Source organism: Aedes albopictus, chromosome 1 (genome assembly GCF_035046485.1).
Source record: "Aedes albopictus strain Foshan chromosome 1, AalbF5, whole genome shotgun sequence".
In the NCBI taxonomy this organism is placed as follows: domain Eukaryota; kingdom Metazoa; phylum Arthropoda; class Insecta; order Diptera; family Culicidae; genus Aedes; species Aedes albopictus.
Genome location: NC_085136.1, coordinates 89,772,107 through 89,788,149, shown reverse-complemented (window position 1 = coordinate 89,788,149; position 16,043 = coordinate 89,772,107). Strand labels below are relative to the sequence as shown.

The window sequence follows — 16,043 nt, the reverse complement described above, 5'->3', positions numbered from 1 at the left end:
TGCTAGAGGAACAAGAGAAGCAGGGAAGGGCTCTGCAAGAAATTACGATACGTTTGGAGAGAGAACGCGGTGAGAAAGCAATTGCGGCGATGCTTGCTCTTGAGAGGGAACACATTCAGCAAAAGTATAGTATGCTTCACACACAGCTGAACGATGATGGTGATGTAGGTAGCGTGCGGAGCCGAATGAACTATGGCACAACAAGTAAAGTTCAAGATTGGATGAACCAGAATACAGCCGTAACCCTAAGTACCAATACTGGAAACAACCCCACTGGACTTACGTTACAACCAGCTGCATCCGTTAGTTCAACCCAGATCAACTCGTCTGTTGTCGTAGCTTCTGGTAACACAGCAACACCATCCCAAGATCCACGTGTATCCCAGCCAGAGCCAGTACACTCGCAAGACGATTCGGTCGTCACTCGATCACACGGTCTTTCGTCGCTAGCCACCCCACAAACAAATGGTCAGCCTGTATCGATGCAGCCACAAATTGAGCAACCTGCGAGTTCCCTGTCGATGTTGTGGTGCTACAGGAATCCAATACCTACACCGTCGGCGAGCGTACAAGAGACTGCGACAGTAGTGGCTACAACGAGTGATATAAACAATGTTTTTGTTATTTCGCCCCCTGTTTGCTCAACCACTTCGTACGCACAACTGGCACCGATTCCCAATTCATTGTATTCGCACCAGTCAATTGCTTTGCCGTCTACATCGTTTCCACCGATCGCTCAGCAGCAGCCTACAGCATCGTCAGTGAGACGAGGACCACCGTACCCAGCAGTCGTGTCATCTAGCTCCACGCAGCACGCTCAAAGAGGTTCGTTACCATGGAATACAACGTTGTCGCCGCCAGCACATCAGTCAACACCAACAAGCATACCGCTTGGAAGACAGTCGATGGCTAGAACTGCGGAGAATCTATTGTCCGTGCAGTTGAATCCCGGAATTTTCGACTAGCGAAGTTGGATTTTTCTCCAAATCCGTGCGTCGGACCTAACTTCGGAAGTGGTGCGCTGTGTAGCGGACCACACACTAAGAATGAATCGCAGAATTCTGTGAAAGAATTCACCGAATCAAAACTGTAAAATATGTTTTCACAGATCTTTCTGTGAAATTTGATGTTTTCCAATCCAACTGTCACAACTTCACAGAAAATTCGGTAAATACAAACAAATTACCAAATTCTGTGAAATTTTTACATTACGGTTCGGTGAACATTAACATTTTCACCGTACGTTGCGATTTTTACCGAACTTCTGTGAAACCAGTAGTTGGCCATATTACCAAGTGCGAGCTGTCAAAAATTAATAGGTTTTTATTTTTTTGCGTGAGAGTAATAAAGTCATCGGTAAACTAAAGATAGAACAGCAGAACAACAAAAAATAAAGATTTTACGATTTTCAACAGAAGTGCGAGATGCTGGTTGCTGGTATTCTCAGTAAGTACTAATTTCTCAACAATAATATATTTTTTGTAGTCATTCTGTTGAATTGCAGTTCCCGGATCCGTCATCGCGTTGGGAAGAGCAACATCCCATGAACGAGCATACAAAACTACAGCCACTTTCGTCCCGTTAATTTGCGTGTTGCCCTCTCACTGACCAGCGTAATGAATAAATAATAGTATTTCAAATTAAAAAAAAAAAAAACTTATTTTATTATGGTTTTCATTTGAGGAAGCAGTAAAATTTACGGAACAGTTCCGTGAATCACAAATATTCCAATTGGAAAATCGCCGAAAATTTGTAAAAAAAAAATACCGAAAGTGCCGTGAAACCTGCGTAAATAAAGTACAAATTCACAGAAAAACTGTAAAACAAATCACCGAAATGTTCGGTGAATTTGACAAATGAGCATTTTTATTCTTTACAATATGTTCGGTGAATAAAAAAATCACCGAACAGTTCACCGAAAATTCTGCTGTTGAGATTTCGGTGAAATTTCACCGAATTCGGTGATTTATTCTTAGTGTGCAGGTTTACTATACAGCGCACTACTTCCGAAGTTAGGTCCGACGCATGGATTTGGAGAAAAATCCAACTTCGCTAGTCGAAAACTCCGATTTTCAACTAAATTGAGAATACCCTTCCATCCGCACTCAGCTCAGCAACAGGTAACATCCAGCCGCCTTAGGCTACTCCCAGGGAAAAAAAATATAGTAAATCCTGCTGTGGGTCAGTATATCCCCTCAACTGTGGTGGTAAGTAACCAACCCCAGTTCAGTGACACACGGAACATGTATCAAAATAATTGGGCATCCGCACCAAATCAAAATTTGTCGTATGGATCCCAAAATGCTCCAAATAACATGGGTAATGTAAGTGGTCAGGGACATCTAGGGCACATCCCAAATCAAACCAATCAGTTCTCTCACCAAATACCGATAAATATAATGCCAGCTAACAGTGTGGGGTTGTATGTATCCAGTTTTCCAACACCAAGTGGGTATGGGCTAGCTTCCTTTCCATCAACGGGGCCAGAGATGGGACCAAACGCTCAACAACTCGCTGCGCGTCACGTTGTCCCGAAAGACCTTCCACCCTTCGGCGGGAATCCCGCTGAATGGCCGTTGTTCTGGAGCAGCTATGAAACCTCGTCGCAAATGTGTGGGTACTCGTCGGCCGAAAATCTGCTGAGGCTACAGCGATGCTTAAAAGGGGATGCCAGAAAAGCGGTTAGCAGTTTCTTGCTGCATCCGTCCAATGTCGGAGAAATCATGTCAACGCTTCGCACTTTGTATGGCCGCCCGGATGCCATCATCGGCTCGCTGTTGAATGACGTCAGGAACACTCCAGCTCCGAAGCCGGAGAAGCTGGAGACTTTGGTAAACTTCGGACTAGTGGTGCGCATCCTCTGCGCACACCTGATATCGGCAGGACAGCAAACGCATTTGGCCAACCCCATCCTTCTCCAGGAACTTGTGGACAAGTTACCAGCCAATGTCAAGCTTGGGTGGGCATTGCATAAACAAACAGTGGTGGATGCAGACCTTCGAAGCTTTTCGGACTACATGAGTGTTATGATCAATGCTGCAAGTAGTGTCACTAGTGGATTTGGGGAATCTTCCAAGCCGGAACGACAGAAAGGAAAGGCGTTCGTCAACGCGGTTCGTGCAGAGATCGATACCAACAGTAACCCTGGAAGCAGCAGTAAGAAGATCAGTGGTGGGAGGAATATGGACAATTCGCAGACATCGGGAGGTATCAAGGTGCGGTATGCCGAGTAGATGGACATAAACCAAAAGATTGTCCCTCTTTCAAAGCGAAAACTCTCTCCGATCGTTGACAAACCGTGCAAGAAGCGCATTTGTGCAAACGATGTCTGTATCCTCATGGCAAATGGCCCTGCAAGGCGCCTTTATGTGGAGCTGAGGGATGTCAGGAAAATCACCACAAATTTCTTCACCCAGGAAATCCAAGAGCAGTCATCAATTCGGGAAATAGCGTTTCCGCACCATCCAGTACTGGAGTTGTAACCGTGCATCAGCAATCGCATCAGAAAACTTTGTTCCGTATTATCCCCGTCTCGCTTCATGCAAATGGGAAAACAGCGAACACCTTTGCATTTTTAGACGGGGGATCTGATTCGACTTTGCTGGAGAGTTCAATTGCCAAGCAGCTGGGTCTATCTGGGCCAGCAGCTCCACTTTGTATGCAGTGGACGAATGGAGTGCGGCGAACTGAAGAGGATTCCGAGCGGGTGCAGTTAGAGATATCTGGAAATGGTCGAAAGCGCTACAATTTGAGTGACGTGCACACGGTGTCGAGTCTGGATCTGCCGCGGCAGACTATGGACTTCAAGCAACTCCAAACGAAGTTTCCGCACTTGAAGGGGTTGCCCATCACGAGCTACGAGGCAGCAGTCCCGAGCAGAGGGGAATATCAAATTAATAACTACGAAATCACAAAACCTGTTTTTATATCTTGTTTTGTTATTATTGAATTATCAAGGCATTACGTTTCCATAACATGTTTTGTTGGACAATCTTATTTTGTTATGACCAAGCAATTGGTATGCAGCCCTTAAATAACATCTCAATATTACATTCTGTTGTGGAACAAGTTTGGTTATTATTGTATTATTGAATACTTTATGGTATTGCTATCTAAACTAAAACAAATTTTGAAACAAAACCTACGTCATTCTACAACGTTATTTACAGCATTTGAGGGAAAACAACTGCATATTCACTCATCAATTTGTCTTCCTCTTCCATTTATCATTGCATCCAAACTGAGACAAAGTGCATGCCCCATATCACTAGCTAGTATTCCGTGGGAAAAAGTTTGCATAATGCACCAGAAAAACTGTTTAACGATTTTTTGAAAAGTGCGCAAAGTTAGGCCCCAGGTGCGCAAAGTATGGTACACTTACGGTATCACATTTGATAAGAGGTTTGGTATATTACGTGACATGGAGGTGCTGTAATGTGTACAAAACAAAGTCCCTGCTCTGCGGCGCGAGGTTTTGCTAAATTTCTGAAATTGACTGAGTTGTAGCTGAAAAGTACCCAAAATACCAGCCACTGCCCAAGTGGCGCAGTACCCTGCATACATCTAAACGAGAACATAGCAGACGATATTGAAGGTTTTTAAGGTTTTCAAAGGGACGTTCCAGATTCCGCCTTTGACATGTGAATTTCAATGATAAAAATGTCAAACTTATGGAATAAACTTGTTTGAACGAAGCTAATACAGACAGCTGAATCCAAAATTGTAGATGGTTTTGAATGGGATTTTTCAGAAATATTTTGTATTTCACATGTTTTCCCTGTCGTTCCAGAGGATGAAGTCGGATCTACCTATTTGAAAGATAGGTACATGAATAGTTGAAAATACACCTATTAGGGAAGAGAGAAACTGAAGTTCGCATTCTAACATGTTGGTCTAAATATATAGAATTCTCAGCCATCACGAAGTCATATATGATGTAGAATAGGATGCTAAAGTGGAGGCCATACCCGACTAGATGAACATAACAATAATATATCATAATTATATCTTAATGTGATATAACTAACAAATTATGTTATAATTTTGTTATGACATGGACTGTTTCAAACTTTTTCAAACTAAATTATAAGAAAATATATTATAATCTTTTGTAACTAGTTTTGTTACAAATAAATCGGAACAAACTCTGTTATAACTTTGTTATTTTTGCAACTGAACAAAATAATCAGTTGCAAAAATAACATAATTATATCAGAATATGAAATAATTTTAATTTTTAGCTATATTACAAAAAATGAGAAATTTGATTAAGTATTCGTTTTTTTTCATTGCTTGTAGAGCAAAAGGTCGATGGATAGCAGGTAAAAGATCAGAAAATGTTTATAAGGAAACAGCTTTATTCTATGTAATTGAAAAATTAAAAAAAAAAACATTCAATTGCTGTTGAGGGGCTGCAGTTTTGCTTGTTTTTCATTGCGTAGAATGCCGGAAGCGTATCCGGCTACCCTCAAAACTGAAAAGTACTCATATTTTTTCAACTTTGAACCGATTTAAGTGAACTTAAACTCGTTTGAATAAGACATCTTTTTTTATTGATTGGTTATGCGAATAGAACGATTGGGTTACGCGGTATTCCCAAAAGTCCAAATTTTCTGGAACATATCCTTATGCTATTGAGGGGCCCAGATGCAAAGAGGTGTAAGTGACCGTTTTGTCGAGTTTGAGCTGAACATATCAAAAAATCTTCAGATTTCAAGCTCACAGGAACTTTTTAAAGATTATTTTTATGATGATTAGAAAAATTACAGTAAATCAGAGAAAATTGGGTTGATATTGAAACTCCATACATTTTGAATGGGATGAAAAACTGGTGAAAAACTTCAAAGCTCATTTACTCGAAAGTGGGTTTTTGTAACTTACACCCCTTTGCTTCTAAGCTCCTCTATTCTAATATCGGCGTTGTTGGAGTTAGCGTATTGAAAAAAATATGGTCTCTCGTGAAATATGCTTCGTAATTACACTGTTGAAAACGCTTTGACATCCACGTGCAGCACAACAGAACATGTGCTCGATGAACAAATTGAGATTTGAATTATGAAAATGCTACGGTCAACCTTGGCTTGGTCAGCCAAAGCAAAATCAAGAAATTGACATTTATGCTTCGTAATGATTACTTTGAAGTCAATACTTTGGGCCTAGGCTGGGCAGATATGCTATTGGTGATTTGATGGTGCATGAAGAAGAAGAAGAAGAACGATGGTGTTTTGAAAAATCCTATCCCTACCACACAGGAGAAGATTTTAAAATGCCTCTATAAAATCTAAAACAAAATCTAATTAAACACGTTTTGATGTACAGTGTAAGACTTTGGACGGACTACATATTGAACGTATAAATTTAAATTTAACATTTTTTTTTCTTGGTAAGGTACTTAATTTGTACCAATCACCAATTGGGTTTTTTAAATTAAGAATAATATATTGATTTTTTGATTTTATTCGAAAGAGCACCTTTTTTAAGCCAGTATGATTTTTTTCAGATTTTTTAAACTTTATTTTGATACCTTAAGCTTCAATTACAAAAAGATTTTTTGAAATCACCTTTTGACAGCTGGGCAATTGCTTGACAGCTCCGCCCAGTACGAAATGCGACGAGGGGTGATTCGACAAATCGATCCCATACAAACTTTAAATCGATTTTTAAATAGGTTCCCGGGCACCAAAGTTCATGAAAATTTGGATTTCGGCTCAGTTTGGCATGTATAGATTGTGAATATGGAATTATCTCAACACCACTAAAGAAGCCAATTGCAGCTGGTCTATGGAAAATTCCACGTGTATGGCAATTCGGGTTTTTTCTTAACTCACGATGACCAGATTGGTTCAGTCGGATTTGTTTTTGATGGAAAAAATAAATCTGGATCAAATGAGATCAATATTGTCAAAATCGGAGAAAATTTATCGCAGATATAACCATTACATAGCTTACCTTCTTTATTTTATTGTCTGCTGTTTCATATTATGAAGTAGAAAACAAAGGCATTGTAACTTCTAAAAATTTCATCAGACTCTTCCGTATTTTTTATTTTATTCATTGCTATAATTTGAGTTTTGGGTAAATATAGCATCATAGCTATTGATATGTTTATCTTTGTATTAATTTCCTTCTTTCAATATCCCAGTTCCGTTACGGTGCCAAATTCCTATCACTTTTCTACGATTCCCAATTCTTATAGGTTAAGTAAAATTTTAGCTTCAAAAAGTGATACATCTGCAAATGAGTTCTTTTTATCTCAAAATTGAGTAAACTTAGTTGAAATTATATGTCATGTCATATGTACTGCTATTCTAACCTCTAATTATAACGTCAAAAAGTATCGAACAGACTATGTATTACGAAGTAATGAATGTTAGTGAGAGTGGAGATAGCAAATATGGTACCTACTAAATAATTCTTATCAATAAAAATGTCAACTATACAGACAATTCTGCTCAATTGATGATTGCATTTGTCTATTATAACTTTTTTTTCTTTCGGTCTATTATTATTCGATCATATATTGTTTGCACCGAGAAAAATTTCTACTCAATGACTGAGTTGGCCTTACTCAGAAATCGAAAAATCCTTTGTTTTCTTACTCAGTTTCGGCTAAAAGTGGGACAACCCATTGGCAATGGGTTGTCCCACTTTTAACGGAAACTGAGTAAGAAAACAAAGGATTTTTCGATTTCTGAGTATGATCAACTCAGCCACTGAGTAGAAATTTTTCCCTGTGTGACATTATGTCATAAATATCTTTTTTCATTACTAAAAATAATCTAAAACAGGATAAAACTAAACAGCATCTGCAGAAGTAATCATATCGGCATATGATATAATTACCTTTTACCTTCGCTCACGTAGGTACGTGTATAATCGCCGTTCTCACAACGCGAACAAAACAAAAAAATAAATAAAATCATCTCCGTCTGGAAAGGATCTTTGTCGCCGCCAAAATGCACCCCATGACGAAGCTCAATCATAAATAGTTGACTAGCGACTTTTTCGTCGTTCTCCTTGTTCCGAAACAGCCGACGACGGGCCCTGCGAACGCCACCACTGTTATTAGTGTTACAGTGCACATGTCTGCGCACCGCGATAGCGCTGTTGGTAAGAGAGAGAGGTTCGTTGTTTGATCTTGCATTCAAATCTCTGTCTATTTTTGTCCTGCGACTGGCAAACATGAAATGGGGGAATAGGGAAACTGGCAATACGTAGAACCAGTAAAGCTTCTATCGTCCCTCACTGCAAGTGCTGTGATAGCCTCATTGGTAAAGGCGACTGGAAATTTACGATAGCAGGATTGGAGGTTCAAATCCCGTCGATGTTTGTAAGTTTTATAATGAATTCGAAATTTTTTTTTATGTGGCCTATTATATTCTAAAAATAGAATAACACACTTAAAATAATTACCCAAAAATGAGTAAAAAAAGTTAGTTTTTACCCTAATTTTTAACTAATTTAATAACTCTTTAATATCAAAATTTGTTATTGAAATATTTCCCAAATTCACTGTTATTAAGTTGTTATTGCCACTAACAAAACATGTTATTAAATTGATTTTTCAGGAACAAATTTTTGTTATGTGACTTGCTATTTTGCCGCTTATGACAGCCAAGTTTATAACTCAATATGTTATGTTAATAACATGAAAATTACTAATTCCATTATGCAGTTATTTTGCCAAAATAACGCATTTTGTTATGCTGTTGTTATTCTCTTCTGCTCGGGGTGCCGGGGATACTCATCGGTTTGGACAACACCCAGCTGAAGACAACTCTGAAACTCCGCGAAAGTAGCAGCGATGAACCCGTAGCAGCGAAAACGCGGCTTGGCTGGACGTTATTTGGTAAAACTGGAAAATCGGAAGCGTCGTCATCTCACCGAGTTTTGCACATCTGCCAGCAATCAACGGATACAGATCTTCACGAGTTGGTGAAAAGCTTCTTCGCGATCGAAGGAACCGGAGCTGAGGCGAACACAGTGGTCGAATCGAAAATGGAGAGACGAGCTCGGGAGATTATGGAGGCCACTACAGTACGTACGAATTCGGGAAAATTCGAAACAGGACTTCTCTGGAGGTTCGACAAGATAGCATTTCCCGATAGCAGACCAATGGCTGAGAGAAGGCTGCGGTGTCTCGAGACTCGACTGTCGAAGAAGCCAGCACTCTACGAAAACGTGCGGAAACAAATGGTCGACTACGTCAACAAAGGTTATGCTCATAAAGCTACCAAAGAAGAGCTGGAGACAACTAAATCATGACAAGCATGGTATTTACTGGGCGTGGTAAGCAACCCAAAAAAGCCGGAGAAAGTTCGTATTGTGTGGGACGCTGCAGCTTCAGTTAAGGGAGTTTCATTGAACTCGGTTCTCCTCAAAGGACCGAATCTTCTGCAGTCTCTACCGACAGTTTTATGCCGATTCCGACAACGGGAGGTTGCCATCAACGCGGATATCAGAGAGATGTGTTAGAAAATCCTTTTGTTGGGCCACCCTATTGTGGCCACCCAGGCTTTTTCCTGGGCCTCAGGGTCGTTCACTATGGCTCCGACGAGGAAATTGGATGGATTACGGACAATCTTCCCCTAAAAAAACTGGCAAGGTAGACTAGACACGAAAGATGGTTGATTTTAGGGCTCAGCGGTTATATAATAATTTCCAACACTGCAGGCTAGTTAATTTAACATTTCGGGTTTATATTCATGCTCGTTAGATTCAAATCAAAAGTTCAATGAAGGATATGGGAAAAGTAAGGAAATAATGCACATTACCGACCAAAGGCTGCTCGATCCTGGTTCGAACATGGGGCCTCTCTCGTTCTTCAGGTGACCTTCAAAACTAGTCGGTGAGAGTCGTCCCGACGGTTTAGATCCTGGGCTCGCCGGAATGACCAGCGAGTGTCTTCAGCCGTTCACTCGGGTCCAGCGCCATACTGAAAGGGTACACTGCGGCTTCTTCGTCGGGTTGTCGGAACGGGCGACCGGGCCAAGTAGGGTCTGGCACACCGGGGATTCCCGTTTGGATGCTGGTACGGGTACACTGCGGCTTCTTCGTCGGACTGTCGGAACGGACAACCGAGCCAAGTAGGGTCTGGCACACCGGAGATTCCCGTCTGGATGTTGTTGGTACGGACGACCGGGCCAAATTGGGTCTGGCGCGCCGGTAATTCCTCCGATCACTTCACTACCACGCCTTAATCGAGACACTGGCTTCTTCTGTTCTTCTTGGCGTTTTATTACACAACTTGCACTTCTGCGGGTGGCCGGGCCAAGTAGAATCTGGCACACCGGCAATCCATCCGTTTCACTCCGCAAGATTTCTCCGTGTCTGCCGGGCCAACAGGAATCTGGCACACCGGCGGCTTCTCTTGCACGTGCTGGTTCAACCAAGCTGGACTGGTGTCACAAAGCCATACTAGGCGTTCACTGTATGTACAAGAGAAAAAAATATACGGATTAAAACGCGCACTGTTGCAGTGACAATGGCCGTTCACCTATTGATCCCTGCTCCACGATGACGAGCAGTTTTATTCCTTCGTTGGCGTCGGGAGTCTACATCGTACCAATACTATCGTACTGACAGACGGCTCGCGATGTGGGGTGTCGCGAGGTGGATTGTTGCGATGGAGTAACGGCTGCTGTCTTTTGAGGTGCAATTTAGGTGGAAATAGGGGTGCTCAGGTAGGACAAAATTTATCGATGTTTTTTTTTCTAATTCAATTTTCTATTCCTTATTCAAATTTAATTTCAGTTTTTTTTTGCCATTAAAGTAATTGAAATAATAATTTAAAAGTTTAAAAGAATAATAATAATGAAATACTAAAGTAAGGAAATTAAAGAAAATATGTACACAAAAATATTTACAAAAAGTATGGGACCTTTTGGGAGGTAACATTCATCCCTCACTCCAGTTAAAAAAAAAACCTTGTTTTTTTTTTTTTTTTTGAAGGGGACGAAGGGGAATTGGATTTGTTTTAGTGGCCCTCCTCTTGTTAAGTGTTAGCTGATTATGTGGAATGATTTTGTCCATGTAGAGGAACTCTTTCCCACATAATCACATAACACTTAATAATAGAGACTGTCCTCTGGGAATTGTGGCCCTCCTCTTGTTAATTGTTAAGCTGATTTTGTGGAATGATTTTGTCCATGTAGAGGAACTCTTTCCCACAAAATCACGTAACAATCAATAATAGAGACTGTCCACCGGGAGATTGTGGCCCTCCTCTTGTTGAACGTTAGTTAGATTATGTGGAATGATTTTGTCCATGTAGAGGAACTCTTTCCCACATAATCACATAACACTTAATAATAGAGACTGTCCTCTGGGAATTGTGGCCCTCCTCTTGTTAATTGTTAAGCTGATTTTGTGGAATGATTTTGTCCATGTAGAGGAACTCTTTCCCACAAAATCACGTAACAATCAATAATAGAGACTGTCCACCGGGAGATTGTGGCCCTCCTCTTGTTGAACGTTAGTTAGATTATGTGGAATGATTTTGTCCATGTAGAGGAACTCTTTCCCACATAATCACTCAACCCTCAATAATAGAGACTGTCCACTCGGGAAAAGTCATAAAAATGTGGCCCTCCTCTTGTTAAGTGTTAGCTGATTATGTGGAATGATTTTGTCCATGTAGAGGAACTCTTTCCCACATAATCACATAACACTTAATAATAGAGACTGTCCACTCGGGAAAAGTCTTGAAATGTGGCCCTCCTCTTGTTAAGTGTTAGCTGATTATGTGGAATGATTTTGTCCATGTAGAGGAACTCTTTCCCACATAATCACATAACACTTAATAATAGAGACTGTCCACCAGGAAGGGACGATTGAGGAGTTCAGCGAAGAAGCTCTCTTTTGGCTGCTCAGCTATGAGGTCGATGATTGATTTGTATCGAAATAGTATATGAAATTGAAAAACAGCCTTCCAGAAAAATGTTCGTCAGAAAAAAAGCGTTCTTATCCATCCTCTCACCATCAAATCTTCATAAATTCAACTTTTATTTTAATTATGATTGTAATTGTATTTGTTTTTTTTATAACTCTATTAAAAAAACTTTTTTTTTTTCTACTTAGGAGAGAAAATAAACTTTTGCGAAATCTGCTCCTTCCTTGTTTTTCACCGAATACTTCGTTCGGAAACAGAAAATATACGCATACACTCATACACAGTCATTCCCCCCACCATTCATACAATTACATTCATTCATTCAACTCATTCACACAGTTGTCTGGATCAAAACTTGACACACCAGGACAACACACAATTCATTCACACGCTAATATTCTTTAAACTAAGATTCTAGGGCACCCTATTACTAAAAAATATGAGGAGGCCTAGCAACAACGCTCTAGACCCCTCGGTTGGACCATAAAACTACGATCAAAATTCGCCACCTGGGAGGCGTTACGCAAAATGTAAACAATCTCCTTAGTTCGACCCTGTTTAAGGAAGAACAAAGAGAACAAAACAAAATAGAAGAGAAGCAGATGGTGTTGCGAATGAGGCGAAGAGGAGTATAAATAAAAACATAATAGCTCTGACGACATCGACGAACAGGCATGAATGAAAAGGAAAACAGGATGCAGCAGGTAAGTATTCGGTCTATGTTACCGGCCGTGAAGTCCTTTTTTAGGGAATTCGGAGAATCGGCAGGAGGAAAGCGAAGCAGGATCTCTGGTACTTACGTGGATGTTATCATCCGGGTTTAAGGTGAACAGCTGGCCAGATTCCCAAATTTTTCCCGCTTAAGTCTTCCAATTCGTAGGAAGACGAGCCTATCTTGCCCTTCACTTTGCAGGGAAGATATTGACGCCCTAGCTTGGCGTTATAATGTTCAGCCGCCGAGGACTGTTTCATGTTGCGGCGGTAGACCAGCTGTCCCACCGTAAAAGATTTCGCGAAAGTACGGTTTCGCAAGTTGTACCGGTCCCGAGAGACCTCGTGAGACTTTTCGAGGTTTTTGCGAACGATCTCGTGGATTTTGGCGAACGCCTGCTTACGCCTTTCCTCCTTTTCTTCCGCAGGAAGTTCCTCGTCGTGTCGAGAAAGACGATGGTCGGATCCCTGTTCCGCTATCTCGTGTCCGTGGGTAATGAAATACGGAGTGAACCCAGTGGAGGAGTGAACGCTGGTATTGAGCATCAGCTCGATCTCCGGGATCTTGGTGTCCCAGATCCTTTGGTCCTCTTGGACGTAAGTGCGGATGGCCGCGTTAATTGTTCGGTTCACTCGCTCCACGGGGTTCGACTGGGAATGATAGCGGGAGTTCAGCCAGTGTGTGATTTTGAAGTGGTCTAATAGTTCTTTGAACTCCTTCGAAACGAAAGAGCTGCCGTTATCGGTGATAATGGTTTCAGGGACAGAATTCCTATAGAACCACTGATTTTTCAAAATCACACACACGGCTGAACTATCCAGCTTCTTCACCGGGTGAATCATTACCCACTTGGAAAAGTAGTCGCATATTACTAAAATATGCTGATTTCCCTTTCGACTACGTGGCAACGGACCAACGAAATCCATAGAAATGATCTGCCATGGTCGGGACGCGCAACGCATTTTGCCCATCTCGGGGGCAGTTTGGACATAGGAAGGTTTGACTTCCTTACAGGTTGAGCAAGCCTGTACATACGCCCTTATATCCTTGGCCATTTTGGGCCAATAGTAACGTTGTTGGACACGAGATAGCGTTTTGTCAAACCCCGGGTGAAAGTTATTATCATGTGCGTTTAGTAGCACCCGGGGGACGTCATCAGTTGGAACAAGCTCCTTCCACTCAAATCGAGAGTCAAAGGGTACATTTTTGGCTGTAACGAACTTAAAAAGTTTGCCGTTCTCGACCTTAAAGTCGACAAAGTCGTCTGGGCGACTGGTGACCTTCTCCATTAAAGAAGAGTACCACGTTGAGGCCGGTGAATCTTGGACTACAGCAATGCTACGCGACAGAGCATCCGGAACCACATTTTCTTTGCCTTTACGGTGTACTACTGTCATGTCGAATTGCTGGAAGTCCAAGCTCCACCGACTGCATCGGGATCCCACCTTCCACTTCGTCTTTAGAATGTGGGTGAGTGCGGAGGAATCCGTCACGAGGGTGAAATGGTAGCCTTCAATGTACCCCCGAAACGCCTCGATTGAGAGAAGAGCGGCGAGAGCTTCCTTCTCAGCAGCGTGATAGTTCTTCTGCGGAGTGGTGAGCTTCCGGGAGAAGTATGAGATGACTCTCTCACCATCTTCCTGCTGCTGAGTTAGAACTCCAGCGACGGCTTCGTCGCTGGCATCCGTTTGGATGACGAATTCCCGAGAAAAATCCGGGCTCCCCAGGATAGGAGTGCTGATAAGCTGCTCCTTGATTTTGCAGAAAGCTCTCTCCGCGGCTTCGTTCCAACCGATGACCTTGGTTTTTGACTTCAGGAGATCCGACAGAGGCCCACAAGTCTCACTAAAGTTTGGGATGAACCGGCGATAATAATTCGCCATCCCAAGGAATCTCCTGAGTTTGGTAATAGTGGTTGGCCTTTCATATTCGACGATCGGTCGAATCTTATCGGGATTCCCACGAAGGCCTTCCGAACTCAAGAGATACCCTAGGAAGGGAATTTCCGGCACCCCAAACTGAGACTTCTCCAGGTTTATCATAAGGTTGGCTCCGTTTAATCTGCGCGCAATTTCACGAAGGAGCTGTACGTGATGCTCAAATGTCTCCGTTACTACGACGATATCGTCGAGGTAAACGAAGACATAAGGTTCCAGTACACCATGGCCTAGAACTCGGTCCATTAGTCTTGCCAACGTAGCTGGACTATTTACAAGACCAAAAGGCATTCTGGTGTACTGAAACAACCCCTTACCTTGCACGCTAAAGGCCGTATACTTCCTTGAAGACTTCTCCAGCGGAACTTGCAGGAAAGCCTCCGACAAGTCAATTGTTGAAAGGTATTTCGCCTTGGGAAGTTGGCCAGGAATTCGACATGGGTGCGGCAAGGGGTAAGCATCACGAACAGTTCGTTCATTGATCTTGCGCGCATCCAAACAGAGCCGAACCTTATGAGGCTTGATAACGGGTACACAGTTCAGCGACCAATCAGAATGGCTGGGTTCGATTATGCCAGCGTCGAGCAAACGTTGCAGCTCCACGGACACCAAACCTTGCGTTTTGGGAGACATTACGTAGGGGAACTGCCTGACCGGCGGTTTTTTCCGCCATTCTTCGGCGAGTTCAATTGAATGCTCCGCCAGTGGAGTAGTTGTTAGCCTTCCCGGACGGGCAGGTATGAAAAGGGTTTTGATCTGATCGATTGTCTGCTGTTCTGAAGCAGTCAAAACAGAAGATGAAAGCAACGGAGTCGGGGTAGGGTTTTCTCCCGTATATTCAACCATAGCGCAGCCTACGATTGTGGGTTGAATTTGGAATTTCTTCCAGAAATCCATCCCGCAAACGCAGTTTATTGCCAGATTCGGGATGACTAATGTCGGAACAACCCTGACGGTGCCGTTCCATGAAAAAGGTAAATAAACTTTACCACGGACCTCGAGCGCTTCTCCGCTTGCGGTACGCAAGACGGGTGGATCACGGAGAGGAAATAAGCGCTTAGGTTTCACCATGTTGTACACTGCATCGTTGATCAACGTGAGATTACTCCCGCTGTCAAGTAAGGCAGAAACAGTAATCCCAAAAATGTCAACCGAAATGTATGGACGGTTGTCATTGGCATGTGGATATGAGATGGTGTAGGAAGCAGGCGTTTCCGGATAAAGGTTCTCGGAGGCCACTTCGAAAAATGGAGGGGGATTTACGCTTAGTAGTTTGGGTTCAGCGGGCGGCGGTTTTGGCTCGCTGCTAAGGCGTTTTTTACGCAATATGGACAATTATTTGTCGGATAGCCTCTAAAACCGCAGTTTTCGCACAGGAGTCCCCTAGGAAGCCTGCACTGGTCCATCCGATGCCCAAATAAGCCGCAGTTGAAACAATGGCGGCTGGATAGGGGTTTATGAGACTTGATCATGTCTTCCAAAGTGGTTGGTGCTCGAGCTGGTC

The 16,043-nt window shown here is 42.4% G+C and overlaps 2 protein-coding genes across 2 annotated transcripts in view; one reads left to right on the top strand and one right to left on the bottom strand.

The window, feature by feature from the left end:
• LOC109410169 (metabotropic glutamate receptor 1) overlaps positions 1 to 16,043 on the bottom strand; it is a 679,657-nt gene that overhangs the window by 641,163 nt on the left and 22,451 nt on the right. The window lies entirely within an intron of this gene.
• On the top strand, positions 2,490 to 3,233 carry LOC134288717 (uncharacterized). Its single transcript, XM_062854430.1, has one exon. The coding sequence runs from the start codon at positions 2,490 to 2,492 to the stop codon at positions 3,231 to 3,233; it is 744 nt and encodes a 247-aa protein (XP_062710414.1).